The following is a 17,528-nucleotide window of genomic DNA, read 5'->3' as shown; positions in this document are numbered from 1 at the left end:
CAAAAAAGCCAAGCACTGCTGTTACCAAGCATCGCTATTACACAGTCTATAACTCTGATTAGCACAGATGTAAGACAAGGTTCTCCAGAAGCAGCATGGCTTAGTGGCAAGGGCATGGCATGGGCTCGGGAGTCAGAGGTCATGGGTTCTAATCCCTGCTCTGCAACTTAGCTGTGTGACTTTGGGCAAGTCACTTCACTTCTCTGTGCCTCCGTTGCCTCATCTGTTAAATGAGGATTAAGACTGTGAGCCCCACCTGGGACAACCTGATTATGCTGTATATACCCCAGAGCTTAGAACAGTGCCTGGCACATAGTAAGCACTTAACAAATACCATCATTATTATCATTATTATTACTAAAGCCAGGCCTGCCCATCCTTCATTTCTGAGGAGTGAACACAGGGGCAGGGCAGCGTACGACACACTGAGGAAGGCCAGGACTATGTGTCCCCCATTCCCAGGTAGCAAGCACAGGACAGGGCACCCAACACTGAGGAAGGCCAGGCCTGATCATCCCCCCTTCCCAAGGAGCAAGTGCAGGTCAGGGTACCAAGCACTTAATGGATGGGCTGTGCTGGAAATCGATTTTCCTATTTGCAATATCTGAACTCACTTTTAGCCCAAAAACGAAAACTCATATGTCCTCAAAAAACTGAGTTTACAGCAGAGATAGCGAGTACAGCTAGCCAATTTCCCCCCAGGCAAGGAGAGAGAGCTGCTGACATGACAAGGAAGAGACCAGGTTTCTATCATCAGGAATGGTACGTTCCTTTGCTTGGGATCTTGGAGACAACATCAAACTGATTGCCAACAGAGCTTAAGGGTGTAAATGGGCCACGAACTGGAGCAGCTGGCAAAGCAATGAACCCAGGCCAGAGGTTTACAAGGAAATGGAAATGGAATGCTAATCCTCCTTACTATGTTTGGATCTCACTTTCACAGTGAATTCGGGTGAGGCATCAGGGAACCTTAGAAAGCAAACCGCTAACCTGGGAGCAGTGCCATGGAGCCGAGAAAAAACTCTGGGGGCCATAGGCGGGGCGAGCCATAGCTGGGGACACCTAAGCCTTAGAAGGGCTTTAAACCACGTGATGGCCCTAAGCTTTGGGGGGCAGGAGGTCCCTACCTGAGTGGGGCGCTCTGTCCGTCGCTGCGCACACATCGCACCTGGCGGGTTTGGTATCCAATCTCGGGGGGCCGGGGCCCTGGGGGTCGCTGTGCCACTCGGTAACTCTGCCGGCGAATGGGGCTGCGCTCGTTGCTATTGGAGCTGAAGTCCAGCAAGGTCCTTCTGCTGGAGACCAATTCCTTGCGGGGCGGTGGACGGCAGGGACTCCATGGCCCGGCACTCAGACTGGAGGTGATGTCTGGCTCCCCAGGGGCGCAGGTGGCGGGGGGCTTGCAGCCACGGACATCACTCAGGCTGGGGCAGGCCTCACCCCCGAACAGAGGGGGAACCAGGAGGGCACGAATCCGGTGCTGTGCACTCGCCCCACAGCGCGGGCCGCAGGCCGACCAGCTGGAGAATTCCGAGACCACGCAGCCCCTGGGGCAGGGCATCAGGCAGGCCTGCTCAGCTCGTGGACGTGGGGCCAGCTGCTCACAGATGTCCACCAGCACCTGTGTGCGGTTCTGCTTCTGAACACAGCGGATCCGGCGCCGCTGCAGACCGGGCTGGGCAGTGGTACAGGTTTGCTCCTGGGGCCTGATGGTGGGGTGGCCGGGGTTGGTGGTGGGAGCCCGGGGCACCATCTGGCAGGCGTCCCACTCAGCCACATCCCACTCAAAGAACTCACTGTGCCACGTACAGGCGTGGAAGCAGCCCCTCTCCTCTTTGGGCTTGTCCTCGTCTGGGCAGCGGGCCTGAGGGCTCGTCCGGCCATCCACATGGAAGCACCTCACGGTCCGGATCTGCGTTCCTCCTCCACCACAGCCACCAGTGCACCTGCCCCAGGGTCCTGCGGGCAGGTGGAAAAGAAGTACGGTTAGCATGGCTGGGCCATGGTCCAGGGGGCACACACTGGGGTCAGTCAGCCCCACCTCGTGATGCCTTGGCCCCTGATAGGGCTCCCCTTGTTGACCTCCTGGCCTCCATCTGGATGCTGGCCACACCCACTGACCAGGGCTTCTTATACAGAATCAGGCCCATGGGCTGGCTGTTACAGACTTAGTGAGAGGGCTGGACAGGGCCCTCGTGGAGGGGCAGGACCCCCGCTCTGAGACACCATTGTCAGAGGGTCCCCTGCCAGCACCCATCTAGAGCTCCAAGGGGTTGAATCTTGCCCAGAGGAGAGTGGGCATTGGGCACAGGAAGTTGGGCAGCAAGTAACATCACAGGGCCCATAGAGGTTGATTAAAGCCAATGAAAAGTCATTCATAATGGGTCCCTGGGGGGAGAGTCAGGGATAGAGAGGGGAGAGTCTGGGATGTTGGATGGCCCATCCCTACCTTGAGGGTGGGTGCCTAGGAGCACATGGTTCCTCCAAGCATCTGGTGTCCTTGCCACATAGAGATGCCCAGGGTGGACAGACCATGGGCTGGGCCAGGATTGGCTTTGCTCCTTTCTCGCTCCATCCCAGAGGTGAGAGTGAATGCTCATGAAAATGAAATGGTTCCCCTGAGAATAGCTGGACACTCTTACTCCTCCCCTCTACCTCTGAACAGGGGAGCATGAACAGTTCTCCAGTTTAGGGCCTGAACTCCTGGCTGTCCATTGGACCCATAGAAGCAGTCACACAAGGGGTCAGGCTGAGTGTCCCTCAGGCCCCGACAGCTGGATGCCTCACTCACCCTCTTCTTAATGGCAAAGCCCAGTTCTGTCAGCGATGGCAAGACACATGCTGCTTGGAGACTGGAAACTGACTGGCCACTACTTCTTTGCAGAGAGGTAACTGAAACAGCATTTCACCCTTTCCTTCCTCAAGCCTCATAATAATAATAATAATAATAATAATGGCATTTATTAAGTGCTTACTATGTGCAAAGCACTGTTCTAAGCACTGGGGAGGTTACAAGGTGATCAGGTTGTCCCACAGGGGGCTCACAGTCTTCATCCCCATTGTACAGATGAGGGAACTGAGGCATAGAGAAGTTAAGTGACTTGCCCAAAGTCACACAGCTGACAATTGGCAGAGCAGGATTCGAACCCGTGACCTCCGACTCCAAAGCCCGGGCTCTTTCCACTGAGCCACGCGGCTTCTCATGTATGCTCTCTCGTGATAACGACATTGATCTGCTCCCTGCAGACACCTGGGCCTCAGCTTGGCTCTACCTCAGCTTGGCTCTACAAATAACTTTAAGCCCCGTGATGGCCAGGAGGACAGTGCTGGGCCTGAGCCCAGACACACTTGAGGCTCAATGTGAGTTGAGAAAGTCCTCAGGTTGGGGACCAGGGGTCCTGGTGGGCCGCTCAGCAGCTCCAGGTGTTACCAGCTGGCCAGAACCATCTGGCCCAGACCTGGTACGGTTTCCTGACCCAACACCCCATTGAGCCAAGCCTCACCTACTCGACACAGCCCAGCCAGCTCGGTCTGCCCCCGGGGAGGATGGTCACTTGCCATGGGCCCAGGAAACAGACATGTTAATTGACTTCCATTAAGAGAAGTTCTATGCTGATCAATTACTGCTGTGGGTTTCTAGGCAATTTTGCACTTTATAAACTGAGATGCTACTGCTGACTCGACAGTTATTTGGCCAACGTGCTTCCATTAAACAAGCTGCAACAGCAAGATTTTATCCTTTTTAATTGACTTGGAGTAATATAAACACACATTGTTAGATAAGAGACTTTTAACATCTACTTATGGCGTGATAGGTTTTTGAATGCGTGGTTTCGCAACTTCTCATGGGTCCGGTTACCTTGAGCAAATTCCCTCCACCCCCTGCTCTCATCCCACTCAAGGGTCTGGGCAGGTGGCGAGTCTAACATGCCCATGGCTAAGGCATGGTTGAAGACTGAATTGCCCCACTTCCCTGCCCACTCTACAATGGAACTGCCCACACTGGCTTTCATTCAGTCCCTGAGCAAAGCCTCGGGCTCAGCCCCAAGGACCACCTGGACCAAGACCTGGACTCCAGCGGCACCCCTCCTGGACACCCCTGACTCACCCTCTCCATCCTTTACTCTCCCCACAGTCACCCAGCCTGGGCAATCTAACACCCCTCTCTCCTCTCCTCCGTCTCTCCCTCCACTGACTCAGTTTGGACCATTCGTTCCTGAATCTATCCAGATCCCTCTTGGCACTAGCTGATGTTTTCAGCTGCACAACATCTAGCACAACTTTTCAAAAGTTGCTCAGTGGATGTTTTTCCCTATTGACTCCACTTTTCCACCCTGCACTTAAATGCCCTGTCAACTGCACCACGTGACCAGCATACAACTCTCCTCCACACTCTGTCCCTCAAGTTGTCCTTTGTGTCCAGCGCCTACTTAGAGGCTAGATGTGCTAATTAAGTACAGCCATTAGGACTTTATCTATGGTAAAATAATTGAGTCTTTCCATTGGAAAAGAATGAAGAAATTTGCTGAAAATGCACGAATAATTGGGAACCATAATTTGTCTTATTTAACGAGGAAGCCTCTCTTCCTTTTCAACACGAGCTGAATGGGTCATCATTAAAAACTAAAAATACCCTCAGATGCATTTCTGTGGCCGGAAGCATATGCTCTCTTAAAAGGTTTCTCCCTTTCACCCTCCTTCTGGGTCTCTCTCTCCCTCCCACTCCTCCAACGCTCTCTCTCTCTTTCTCTTCCACCCCCACGGGGTTCAGGCCACAGAGTGAGCAGCTGTGCATTGAGCCAGAGTTTCTCTGCAGCAAGCAGCTGCCGCAACTCAGACCATCCAAGAATCGGGAGCTGGAGGAATCAGGCACATTTGGCATCCAGCCCAGGCCTGGTGGGCCCAGGTCTCGTGCACTTCCAGGCGGCCTGACTCTCCTTTGACCAGAACAGGGGCTTGGAGGTGGCTGCATTGGTGTGTCTTATCTGCCAGCTTGGCACTGAAGCACCTTTCACAGCCCAGCCAGTAGCCAGTGGATCAGGGGTCAGAGCCAGCTGGCCCATCTCACCAGACCACTCTGCTTTCCCATCTTCTTGCTGCTGAGCTGGGACCAGAAGAGTTCTGGCTTTTATCCCTTCTCTGATAGGTGGACCACACAGGCACTCTGTGAGAAAGGCGGTGGTCACCACTCATCAGGAAGGAGGAGAATTCTGGCATCAGCACTAAGGGGAATGCCTTCCAAGCCAAGTCCCCATACCAACCCCCATAACGATCCCCTTGGAGGCCACATCTCCCACAGGGACAGCTTTACCAGAGGAGCCACACCTTGAGCCCATGAGCAGCAACCTTCCAGATGGGGTGCAGCAGCCACATCTTGGGGTGCCAGAAAAGCCAGACCAGAAGTGGGGGCACAATGCTCCACCCACAGAGGAGTTTGCTTGCTAAAGCTGGGGTCACTGGGGATGGCCAGATCCATCTCATTATGCAAAGCAGCCACTGACCTGAGTTCTTGAGGTTGGGTAAGTGGCACTAAATTCATTCATTCAATCGTATTTATTGAGCGCTTACTGTGTGCAGAGCACTATACTTAGCATTGGGGAAGTACAAATCTGCAATTAAATGCTTCCAGATTCTTCATCTTGTTAGGCTTCTATGGTCACTTTCAATGATGCCCCTTAATTAAAATGGACAAACCTCACTGAGCCACCGGAAACTCATGTCTGCTCTGAGGTCTGCCAGGCGCTGCTGTCCATCCTCCTTGAACAAGGACTCTTTCTCCAGCAGCCAAGTAGACCTGGCAGCCACCCCAAGATAGCCCCTTCCGCCACCCCGCCCCACTCCCACTGCCCCGCTGCCACTGCCAGCACTCCCATCCCGGCACTCTGGCCCACCGCTGGGCAAGTCAGAGGCAAAGTGGCCAGCTCATAAGCAACTCTGCTCGTTTCTTGCTGAGAAACTGCCATCACTGCAGCCTCTCTGGCCCTGGGCCCTCTCAAAGGTGGCTTTTTCCACAAGTTCATTCATTCATTCAATCGTATTTATTGAACGCTTACTGTGTGCAGAGCACTGTACTAAGCACTTGGGAAGTACAAGTCGGCAACATATAGAGACAGTCCCTACCCAACAATGGGCTCACAGTCTAGAAGGGGGAGACAGACAACAAAACAAAACATGTAGACAGGTGTCAAAATCATCAGAACAAATAGAATTAAAGCTATATGCACATCATTAACAAAATAAATAGAAGAGTAAATATGTACTAAACTTTTTCCAATAGTTAACACTGTCCAAATATTTCATAACATGGTGTTGTGATGACCCAGCCAAGAAGAAAAAGTCTCAATTGTATTTTCAACACAGTCTTATAAATGTCTTTTAAATATCTGATGCAGAAAGAAATATTTGATACCACCAGCATCTGAATCTTCCTTGCCCCATAGCAGGGCATTGGAGAATTTCATTGTTTGGAGAAAGTCTTGTAGACAGATAACCTCTACCCAGTCAATGAGTAACAAATATCCTGTGAATTGTACATACCAGTGTAAAAAACAAACAAGACAGTGGGAACTAACCATGCCTATGTACATATCTGTAACATTTATTTATATTAGTGTCTGTCTTCCCCCGCTCTAAACCGTAAGCTCGTTGTGGGCAGGGAATGTGTAGGTTTATTGTTGTATTTCCTCTCCCAAGTGCTTAGTAAAGTGCTCTTCACACAGTAAGTGCTCAGTAAATACGATTGAATGAATGAATGAATGTCCTCAAACTCCTCTGTTTCTGGCTCCCCCTGGAAGGACCGAGCAATGGCCAGGTGTCCTGTGGGCTGGATGCTCACTAGGGTCAGCAAGGGAATCACCCCATGTCCCTAAAATGCACTGTTCCACCCATGTTTTCTCACCAGATGACTGAGAAACTTTTCGGAGATGATGAATCTGTACATTTTTCTAAAACGTTATTCCTCCAGTCACCAATGGAGGAAACAATGGCTTCAAGGCAAGCACTGCTACCATGGTTGTTCTGGGCCTTGATGTATCAGGCCCAGTAGCTGTACTTAAATAGAGAAGCAGTGTGGCTCAGTGGAAAGAGCACGGGCTTGGGAGTCAGAAACGTGGCTCAGTGGAAAGAGCACAGGCTTGGGAGTCAAAGTTCATGGGTTCTAATCCTGGCTCCACCATTTGGCAGCTGTGTGACTTTGGGCAAGTCACTTAACTTCTCTGTGCCTCAGTTACCTCATCTGTAAAATGGGAATTAAGACTGTGAGCCCCATGTGGGACAACCTGATTACCTTGTATCCCCCCAGCGCTTAGAACAGTGCTTGGCACATAGTAAGCGCTTAACAAATGCCATTATTATTGTTATTATTATTATTATTATTATATCTCCTCTAACCAAAAGTGGCGGCACCCCCCCCCCGCCAACTCGACACCTGGTGCTTGCCTTTCCAGGAAAACTCATATGTCCAGTGCATGCTCTCTCACTCGCACTCGCTCTGTCTCTTTCTCACAATTTAAACACTTGGAGAAAAGGGCAAGAAACTTCCATTGTGACTGCTACTATGGCAGGCTGCTTTTCAGGAATACTGTGGAGCTCTAATTCTCTAACAGTCCCTGCATGCGGGGGGAAGATGTTTCTAGCTTTCTGGGTGAAAAGGGCAACTGCTGTTTTGTAACACTTTCTTTCTACTTACTTATCTTGTCCAAACCTTGAGGGATCCCTTAATGAAATGTCAGCCCCCGTAATTTCTCAGCTGCCTCTTTGTTTCCCGGGGTTGCCCCTGGGGTGACCCGGAGATCTTCTCTGCTGTAGCTGTCAGGGTCCTGTCAGGGTTGGAGGCCTCAGCTGCATTTCTAATCCCCAAAAGGACCAGAGACGGGGGTCTGGGACAGGGAGGCCTGGCATTCCCTCAAATGGCGTGGGCCCAGAGGTAAGATCATCTGCGGCCACAGCCTCCACTGACTTCTGGTGGAGAGCCAGCCCCAGAGCCACAGGTGGGTGCATGTCCATCTGCTCAGAGATGGTGAGAGCCAGAGTTGGACCTGGCAGGGTCTACCCTGAGGACAGCCGCTAGAGACATTGCCACCTCACTACCACAGACAGTGTCCCTTCCCTGTGAAACATCCCACATCACACATTACTGGGCAGCAGAACCAGACAAGAGAGACTGTGGATAACTTGGGGTTGCCCACCACCATGACAGCACACCCAACTCAAACCCCGTCCTGCAGACAGTGGGACATTCTTCTCTCCCCTTGCAAACACCTGAGGGAAGCAGCAACCGGGAGAGTGGACCCGTTGCCTTGTATGTTCCTCCCCTACCCAGTCTCAGTCAGAGTGGCCTGGGCACTGGGTGCAGCAGCAGTGGTGGCAACTGGCCGCTTGGTCCTGGTGGTAAACACCCACACTCTGGTCTGCTTGGAAAGGATGCTTGGGTCCCTAAAGTCCAGCTGCAAACACTAGAACATTTGCCAGCTGACAGAAGCACTGGTGCCCAAGTGCCAGTCAAAGCAGAAAGTAACATGGCATTTTGGGAGTAGTGATACGGATTCGGGCCTTCGGGGAGGCAGGGACATGAGGGAGAATGACAGCAGGTGGTACTTAGCAGAGCACCCCTGCTTGTCTTCTCCTCCTCCTACTCCTCAGGGAATCCCAGCAGGAGACAGCTGTACCAACCTATCCCCCATTCCCCATACCTACCAGTGGCTCACTGGCCGGCCGGCTGGCAGCCAACAGACTCCAGCTCCTCCACGTCCTGTTTTCGGACACGCTTGCTGCTGACTCGAGGGCTGGGATGGGGATGTGCAGAAGACCAGGGAAGGGGTGGGAAGAATCCCTGGGCCCAGCGGTGCTGCAGATCCTTTAACTTGGGCTATGAAGGACACTCTGGGCACAGATCTTGAGCAGGCATACAGCACGTGATTCAACACTACTCTAGCCTGGCCTGATCCAGACTAGCTAAGGGGCTAAGGGGACAGGGTTCCTTTTGTGAAGTCATGTCTCGAAGTGCTGTGCACACAGTAGTTATCCAATAGATACCCAGAACAGCTCCCTAAACCCAGTAGGTACCCAGAAGGAGCCCAGTACAGTGCCCCTGCACTCAGAAAGGGCTCTATAAATACTGGCAGGCTCAAAGGGGTCAGGGATGCTCCACCCACTCTGGGCAAGAGCGAGCAGAGGAGAAACAGTCCATTCATTCATTCATTCAATCGTATTTGTTGAGCGCTTACTCAGGCCCGGAAAACAGCCCAGCTCCTTCCAGCTCCTCAGTCCCTCCTGGGTCAGGGGAGGAGGGGACACCACCCCCAAGAAAGGGTCCAGCAGGGATGCCCAGCAGGGGCAGCTGACCCAACCACCCTACAGTGATGGCAAGTTGCTTCTCTGAAGTTGCTTCTCTGCCATCGAGGCCTGCTGCCCCTGCCCAGACCCCCAGACTCAATTCAGCCACTTCTACCAGCAGCAGTGGAAAAGTCAGGGTCTGCCGCTTCTCTAATTAACAATCGCAAATGATCAGAAATGCATTTGCTTCCACAGAATTTCACATTTTTATGGGGCTGTCTCATTTGATGGTAATTAGGACAGACAGCAGAAGTTAATTATGACTAATCATTTCTTAATGTAATTCGAATCCCAAAAGAACAATAAAAACAGATTTCCACTGGAAATAGTCATGCAAACTTGTAAACTAGAGATCCGATTAACCTGAACCAGAGTGCAGAGTGCGAATCAGGAAGGCCGACAGGGAGGAAGAGGGGAGGTTGGGGAGGGTGGGAAGGGGCAGGAGGAGTGGAGCCATAACCATGCTGTTCATTTCCAAAGGCTCCAGCTGTGGCTGGAAGAGTGACCAGCGAGTGAGCAGACCGGTGTTGACCCTTGAGGCTCCCAGGATCGCCGGCCCTGCCACCAGGCTCACAGTGGCCTGGTAGCCAAAACTCTGGCACAACATGCCCAAAAAGGAGGAAGTTCCAGGGGTATCACTGCAGGGATGGCACTCTGGGTGCTCAGGGCATTCATGCAATCTCCAGGATAATGGTTCTTTGGGATGACAGGTCTCTCTCTCTCTCTCTCTCTCTCTCTCTCTCTCTCTCTCTCTCTCTCTCTCTCTCTCTCTCTCTCTCTCTCTCTCTCTCACACACACACACACACACACACACACACATCCTTTCCAATGAAGTAGAAAGTAAAAACGTCTTCCAACGGACAACTCTGGGTACCAAAATAAACTTCTCCTCTGATTCAGAAAGCTCATGTCCACGAGGGTCCACACACACTTAGATATAATCACCATCATGAGCCATTGGGCCCCTGTCAACAGGAAAAATTCACCCCGTTGCTTTGGAGCAGACGTTCTCTGGGGGAAGTTGGAAGCCAGGGAATGAACTGCAACAAGCAGGAGGCGGGGATGTGGAGGCCATAGTAATCAACCTCTTCCTGCCTCCAGGCTCCTCTGGCTCCTCGTGCCCAATCTGCTCCTGGTGGCAGTTGGCATGGTGACCACTCAGAACCCTGGGGAGGTTGATAGGCCAGATCATCTACCTTCTCTGTGTTGTCGATCCCTGCCCTGTGCAGGGTCCTTCTTCAGAGCAGCTCAACACCCAAGTTGGAGGGGTTGCCCCAAAGGTTGTCCCACCATCTTTTGCAATGAGAAGAGGAAGTCCCTCTCTAATCCTGCACCACTTTCCTTCCCACAGCAGCAGGAGGGGTGATTGGCTTCCCTGTGCCCATGCCAACACCACGCCAAGCTCCCCAGAGGCCCAGAAACATTGATTGATGATGGCAAGGTCAAAGCACAAAGCGCCTTCCAGCTGGGTCTGTTTACTACCCTCGCCCAAGAAAACCATCCTTGAAAACAGAACAATTTAATACAGTTAACCCATGAGAAATCTCAAGTGCATCTGAAGTCTACAGCCAAGAGCCTTTTTGACTGAGCGGCAATGCCGATCAAGTCCAAGTTGCCAGTACGCAACCCTCAATAGCCACCGGGACGGGCCACTGTGACGGGCTGTGGTTGGCAGCTGGACAGCGTGCACTAGAGGGTTGGGATCAACTCCCCAGATCGCGGAGATGTTGGGCGGAGGCCACAGATGGAAAACAAGCAGCAGTCTGAACCCACCCTACACATTTGGGGCTGCCAATGCTTGAGAGATATGCCCCAGAAAATTTCCTGCTAAAGAAGGCTGGGCTGGGGACCCCTGTATCAAACTTAGGAAACCACAGCCGAGGGGATGTCCGAGTTCCCAAAGTCTCTCATCCCCATAGCTTCGCTCAACTAACCCAGAGTCTACCACTCCCAGTGTCTCTCACTTCCCTGGCATCTCCCACCCACCCAACCCCCAGTATGCCTCCCCACAACCTCCAGTGTCTCTCACCACCACCCCCAGTGTCACTCACCCCAGTGTCACTCAGCATTTCTCACCGCTACCTTCGGCATCTCTCACTCCCTCTGACTAAGGCATCCACTACCTTCAAGCCAACATCACTTCCCCCAGGCCAGGAGGTGTGAGGATGGGAAGAAAAGGCTACTGTGGGTTTTTAACACTGATGAAAATTATCAGCCACCCAGGCCAGGTACTGGACAACTCCTGAACTCTGAGTCTAATCGACATCAATGCTGTCAGTACTTACTGAGCATTTTCCAGCTGCACTGGGCAGTTGGGCTTCCTGGCTGACTTGCTGGCCACTTCTGGCCCTCGAGGAACTTACAATAGAATGAGCAGAGCCAGTGAGGGTACTCGCCCTCTCTGAGCACCAAGGTCTCTGGGAAGCAAATCCCATCACGGAACGGCTATCTCTCAGGAGGGAGAGATGGCTCCCTCTCTCCAGAACCTGTTCACTCAGCAGTTCAGTCTCACAAACCCCCTGGGAAAACAATCAATTATATAAGAATATATTTACGGGGAGGCTTGATTTCCAGCAGGCTAAGTAGAAAATAAAATCATCTCATTTTAGTAGGCAAATAAGTGCCTGGCCTGCAGAAAACAGTCATGTTCATTTTGGGAGATAGAAGAAGGAGGATTGGCATCACCATCATCAACTGCTTTTATTGGTAATTTCCATTCGAATGTTACAAATAAGGGTAAACAAACGCTTCATAAATTTTTCCCAAAGTGGATATGCACACAGTAGCCTCTCTCTAGCTAAATAAGCTAGCCTATCCCAGCTACATTACCCACCAACAGGCACAGGAATCAAACACCCACGGATAACTGGCAGAGAGCCCCATAAGGGCTTGCCAAATTGAGCCAGGTAAAATACGTCTGAATTAAAATAAACACCCATAGAGAAGGGATTCATTTTCAGCTTGAAGCTGAGAGGATTCACCAGGGTTCACAGGGATGTTTGGAGTGGGATGTTTGGTGTGTGGGGTCCACACACTAGGACACTGCCTACCACTACTGGTGCCATTAGGGAGGAGGGGGAAGGGAACTACAGAACGGTTCCCTCCTCCACTTTCATCTGGGGTTGTCTTTGCTTTATGCATTGGTCAGCCATCATTAAGCTCAAAGCAATAGCCTAAGCTCAGGTAGTGTCCACCCAGGTAAAGTACAGACAGTCCCCTAGACTGTATGGTCCTTGTGGGCAGGGCACATGTCTACATGTCTTGTATTGTATTCTCCCAAGTGTTAGTACAGTGTTCTGCTCACAGTAAGCACTCAATATATATACTCGATTGATTGACTGAGTCAGCCATCCCTTGGGGAACAGCCTTGGGGTTGGAGTGGGAGAGTAAGGGCTGGGGGCCAGAGAGGGAAGCCAGTGTGGTAAATTGGACCAGGGACCTTCATTTCCAAACATCATACCCACATCCTGCTCCCCACTGCCCGAGGAAACCTTGGGTGTGGGCCAAAGCCCGAAGAGGCAGACAGGCTGAGAAGCACTTCCAGCAACCTCCTCCCAAGAAGCTTCTCCCTATGGTGTCAGCCTCGATGCAGGGAGGGTGGTCCATGACAAGGGTCGGGTGGGATTCCCCAGCATCCCTTAGTTCCGAGGCCCACAATTCTTCCCTCCTCTTGAACTCTGCCTCCCAAAAGAATTTCAGCTGCCAGACCACTGGCTCAGCCAGATCCATCAAGAGCCCCTTGGGCCAAGCAACATAGAATCTTCTCCCCAACCACAATCGCCGGGCCCCCCATCCCCCACCATCAGATATTTCCAGGTGGAGAAGCTGGCTAGGACCATGGAGCCAACCCACAGTAAGGGATCTGTTCTATTTCCCACCTATTTCTCTCAATATTGGGAGCAGGGAACAAACACGGTTGGAAGTGGTAGTCATGGTGGTAATAGTATTTCTTAAGCTCATAAACGTGCAGAGCACAGTACTAATCGCTGGAAAAGAATACACTTCTAGGAATCAGACACGATCCATTTCCATGTCTTAGTCCATGGGAGGCGGTGGCTCTCACATAACTCAAGAAGAATGAATGGATGACAAAGCTGACCCACATCACTTGCCCCGGATAGCAAAGGCTGGACAAGTTACAGGTCACCCACATTACAGTTTTCCTTCAAGTCCTCCACAAGCACCAGTGAAATCAATAGGGAAAAGAGTGATGCTTTCATCTTAGCCAGGAACACATCTGTTTCCACCGTGCACAAGAAGGGAAGGGAGTGTCCTAGTTGGATCCAAGGAGAGCTAAATGCTCCCTAGACTGTAAGCTCCTTGTGGGCAGGGAACAGGACTACTAACTCTGTTATATTGTACTCTCCCAAGCACTTAGTGCAGAGCTCCACACACAGAAAGCACTTAATAAATACCATTGCTTGATTGAGTCTTGAGTCTTAGTTCCTTTCCTGGGTGTGGTCCCCAAATAACAACAAGCGCATAACACTGGGTACCACCCAAACACCCCCTCAAAATATAAACACACTGAAACCAGGGGCCAAAAGGATGCCTGGAGAATGAAAACTTAGGAGTGTTTCTTCTAATAAAATTAATTATGTAAAACACTGGATGCATGAATGTACTAACAAAACAGCAATGGGGAACAGATGGGTAATTAGAGCTGCTTGCTACAGATGGCACACACTGCAATGTGCTTGCCACATTTAATTTGGATTAAAAACTTGAAAAACTTAAAAAATACCTTCACATTAGAGCAATAGAATTGATCAGATAAACCTATAAATCCGCTGCTACAAATAGCCTTTGCAAAGGACCTTTGAAAATTATTGTTTGCCTCCACATTTTTTTTAGACAAGTTTAGTCGTCGTTAATAAACGTCATTGATTAAGTGGAATAAAAAAAAGTCATCCTATCCGTGGTCTTTAAGAAATTAAAACTATTGACCCCAATAGGTCTTTGAAAAATCCAGTGAATGTACATATGAGACCAAAAGAATATACAAATTATGCAATCGCTAGCCAGGCCCTTTCCTCTCCCTTCCCACCACCCCAGACCAGGACCCCATTCCCAGACCAGGACTTCTGATTATTAGAGGCAAAGGGGGCTTGAAGGAACCCTGAGTTGGTTACTCTCTTGGACACCCAACTCATGCCTAGGGACAATCCACTCAATACTCCTGACTCTCCCCTTTCCATTCCTGACTTTCCCCCCAGTGACTCAGCATGGACCATCCAATACCGTGAATCTCCCCGCTCCATCCCTGACTCACCCTGCCAGTGACCTAGCCCGGATCCCTTGCCCACAAGGTGAAGTCAAAGCCCTCTGGACCATGCTGATACTTTCTGCCTCATGGATTCCTGTGGGAATGAAGAACAATTCAGAAGCACCTCTCAGCTTCTGGAAGGATGATCCTGTGAGCTATGCCCATGATTCAGCTGTGGCCTGGTCTGGGGCTCTGAAACGGGTGATCCATATGATAAGAGCCCTGTGGGAGTTAGGGGATGTCGGGGTCTGTTTCTGGCATTGCCACTGACTAGCTGAGGAAACCTAATCTGTTTCACCACCTGAACAATGGGCAGAATTATCTTTGGTCCTTAGCTATACATCATGAGAAGACAGAAATGAAAAGGGAGGCCCAGCTGAGCAGAAGGATTCCACAAAGGGTTAGCGCCAATTTGAGCTACAACCGTTGATTAGGAGACATCCTTCAAGGTGAACCGTTAAGCAGCCGCCTTATGTCGGTGCCTCATCTATTCAAGCAAATCAGATTCCGTCAGAGGAACCACTCAGAGGACGTGGTTCATTAACAGGTCATCAATCAACCCCTTCAACTGAGTGGTACCCAGGCACAACCGTAACCTAATCAAACACCCTTTATGCAAATAGCACCCTTGTCACATACCCAAAGGGAGTCTCATTGTCACCTAAGTCTCCCAGCCTTGGAGGCACATGGGAGAGCTGGTCTATTTATGACCCTGATGCCAGAGCACACCTAAACAGGAAGGGGAGTGGGGAGGGCTCACATCAGAGGCCAGAGGCAGGCAGGAGCCTCTGAGAAGGGCAGGAGGAGCCTGCTGTGTCCTCGGAGTCTGTTTCCCAGCTGGTCCTACCCAGCCCATGAAAGGGTCCCAGCTGGGGCTGAGCTGATCGAGATGCACAAGAACCCCAAGAGAAGTAGTGTTGCCTAATGGATAGAAGGCAGGCCTGGAAGTCAGAGGGACCTGGATTCTAATCCTGACTCTGCCACTTGTCTGCTGTGTGACTTTGGGCAAGTCACTTCACTTCTCTGTGCCTGAGTTACCTTCTATGTAAAATGGGGATTAAGACTGTGAGACATAAGTGGGACAGGGACTGTGTCCAACCTGATTAACTTGTTTCTTCCCCAGTGCTTAGTACAGTGCCTGGCACATAGTAAGCACTTAACAAATACCGTAAAAAAATCCAGAATCTTGATGCCCCTCCCCTGGGAGTCCAGTTGGTACCACCAAACAGGAGGCCAGAAACGACTCCAGCCCGACAAGCTGCAAACAGTTAGGCTAGAAATCAAAAGCAGGAGAGACTTCTTTCTGGAGAAGCATCCGCTCAACTGTCTGCCCACCCACCCGTCCTAACTGACCTGGCCAGGAGCCTGTTAAATAAGCAAACACATTTAGATAATAACATTTTTACAGCTTCACTCCATAAAAATGCTCATCAGGAGAAGGTGTCCGTTCAAGTAAGTGGATGTCATTACAATGCTGTTTTCTGTTCCTTCAAAATTATTGAAGATGCAGGGACTCCAAGCCCCAAGGGATCCATGATGGGAATGAGACCTTGCTGGTGGGAAAGGGTTTGTGTTGGGAAACACCAGTCTTGTTACAACCCATTCATTCATTCATTCAATCATATTTATTGAGCGCTCACTGTGTGCAGAGCACTGTACTAAGTGCTTGGGAAGTACGCATTGGCAACATACAACCCAGAGCACAAGCCCACAGGCTGCCCCAGAGACCTCGAGGCCTAGAGGATGTTGGCAGTGCGGTGAAAACCGGGTTCATTCATTCAATCATTTATTAAGTGCTTACTGTGTGCAAAGCACTGTACTAAGCACTTGGGAAAGTACAATACAGCAATGATGAGTGACAATCCCTGCCTACAACGAGTTCACAGTCTAGAGTTGGGGAGACAGACATTAATACAAATAAACAGGCATAAATATAAACTAAATCACAGATATATACAAATGTGCTGTGGGGCAGGGAGAGGAGAGAAGAGCAAAGGGAGCAAGGGCGATGCAGGAGGGAGTGGGAGATGATAAAAAGTGGGGCTTAGTCTGGGAAGGCCTCTTGGAGGAGATGTGCCTTCAGTAAGACTTTGAAGGGGTGTTGGGGAGAGTAATTGCCTGGCAGATTTGAGGAGAGAGGGCATTCTAGGCCAGAAGTATGACATGGACCAGGGGTTGGTGGTGAGACAGGCGAGATTGAGGCACAGTGAAAAGGTGAGCACCAGAGGAGCCAAGTGTGCGGGCTGGGTTGTAGAAGGAGGAAAGAGAGGCGAGACAGAGGGGAGCGGTTTGGAATATTAAACACTGGAAACACAGCCTGTTGATAAGTGCCCCCCATGATTACCCGGCTCCCTGCAGCCCAGCCCCTACCCAGCCACCTGACCTGCTCAGACCTGAGCAACGCCATCCTGGCTCAGCCCACAGTCCACCCTGCCCATGGCTCTCTCTCCAGATGCCTGGAGGAACTGTGTGCTGGTTGCCCTCCTGGACACCCACCTTTATCTTCAGGGGTAGATTGCCCAATGCCCAACAACGATCAATAAATACTACTGACTGATCAACTGATTGACCATACAGTAACCCTGGCTCTCCCTTCTCCATTTCCAGAAAAAAGCTCTTCTGTGTTGCCAGGAATTCACCAGGCAATGGTGTATCTGCAAGTGCCCCTGGGTTTAAGACAGCAGGAGCCATGATTTTGTCTTTGCAGGAACTGAGAGGGTTCCCTGTTGGGCGAGGCCCATTCACAGTACCCCAACTAAAAAGAGTCAGCCACATTTCTCACTTGAGGACCTGTGAAGGCAGCTGGGTTTTCTACCCCAAATATCATGTCAATTAGAACAGAATCGATGGGGCTATGCAGCAGAGCAACATGTGGGCAAGCTAATGGATTTCTCTATGACTAGAAAACAATTATTGAGCACCGATTTG

The 17,528-nt window shown here is 50.9% G+C and overlaps 1 protein-coding gene across 1 annotated transcript in view; it reads right to left on the bottom strand.

Annotated features, from left to right (window-relative positions):
• The window catches only part of THSD7B (thrombospondin type 1 domain containing 7B), a 134,564-nt gene that overhangs the window by 97,284 nt on the left and 19,752 nt on the right, over window positions 1–17,528 (bottom strand). Inside the window, exon 2 of the mRNA XM_038751316.1 lies at window positions 1,128–1,959. Within this exon, the coding sequence (XP_038607244.1) occupies window positions 1,128–1,959 (832 nt within the window). The remainder of the gene's footprint in view (window positions 1–1,127; window positions 1,960–17,528) is intronic.

This window comes from Tachyglossus aculeatus, chromosome 9 (assembly GCF_015852505.1).
Source record: "Tachyglossus aculeatus isolate mTacAcu1 chromosome 9, mTacAcu1.pri, whole genome shotgun sequence".
Classification (NCBI taxonomy): Eukaryota; Metazoa; Chordata; class Mammalia; order Monotremata; family Tachyglossidae; genus Tachyglossus; species Tachyglossus aculeatus.
The sequence above is the reverse complement of the archived record's forward strand: the minus strand, read 5'-3'. Positions and strand labels throughout refer to the sequence as shown.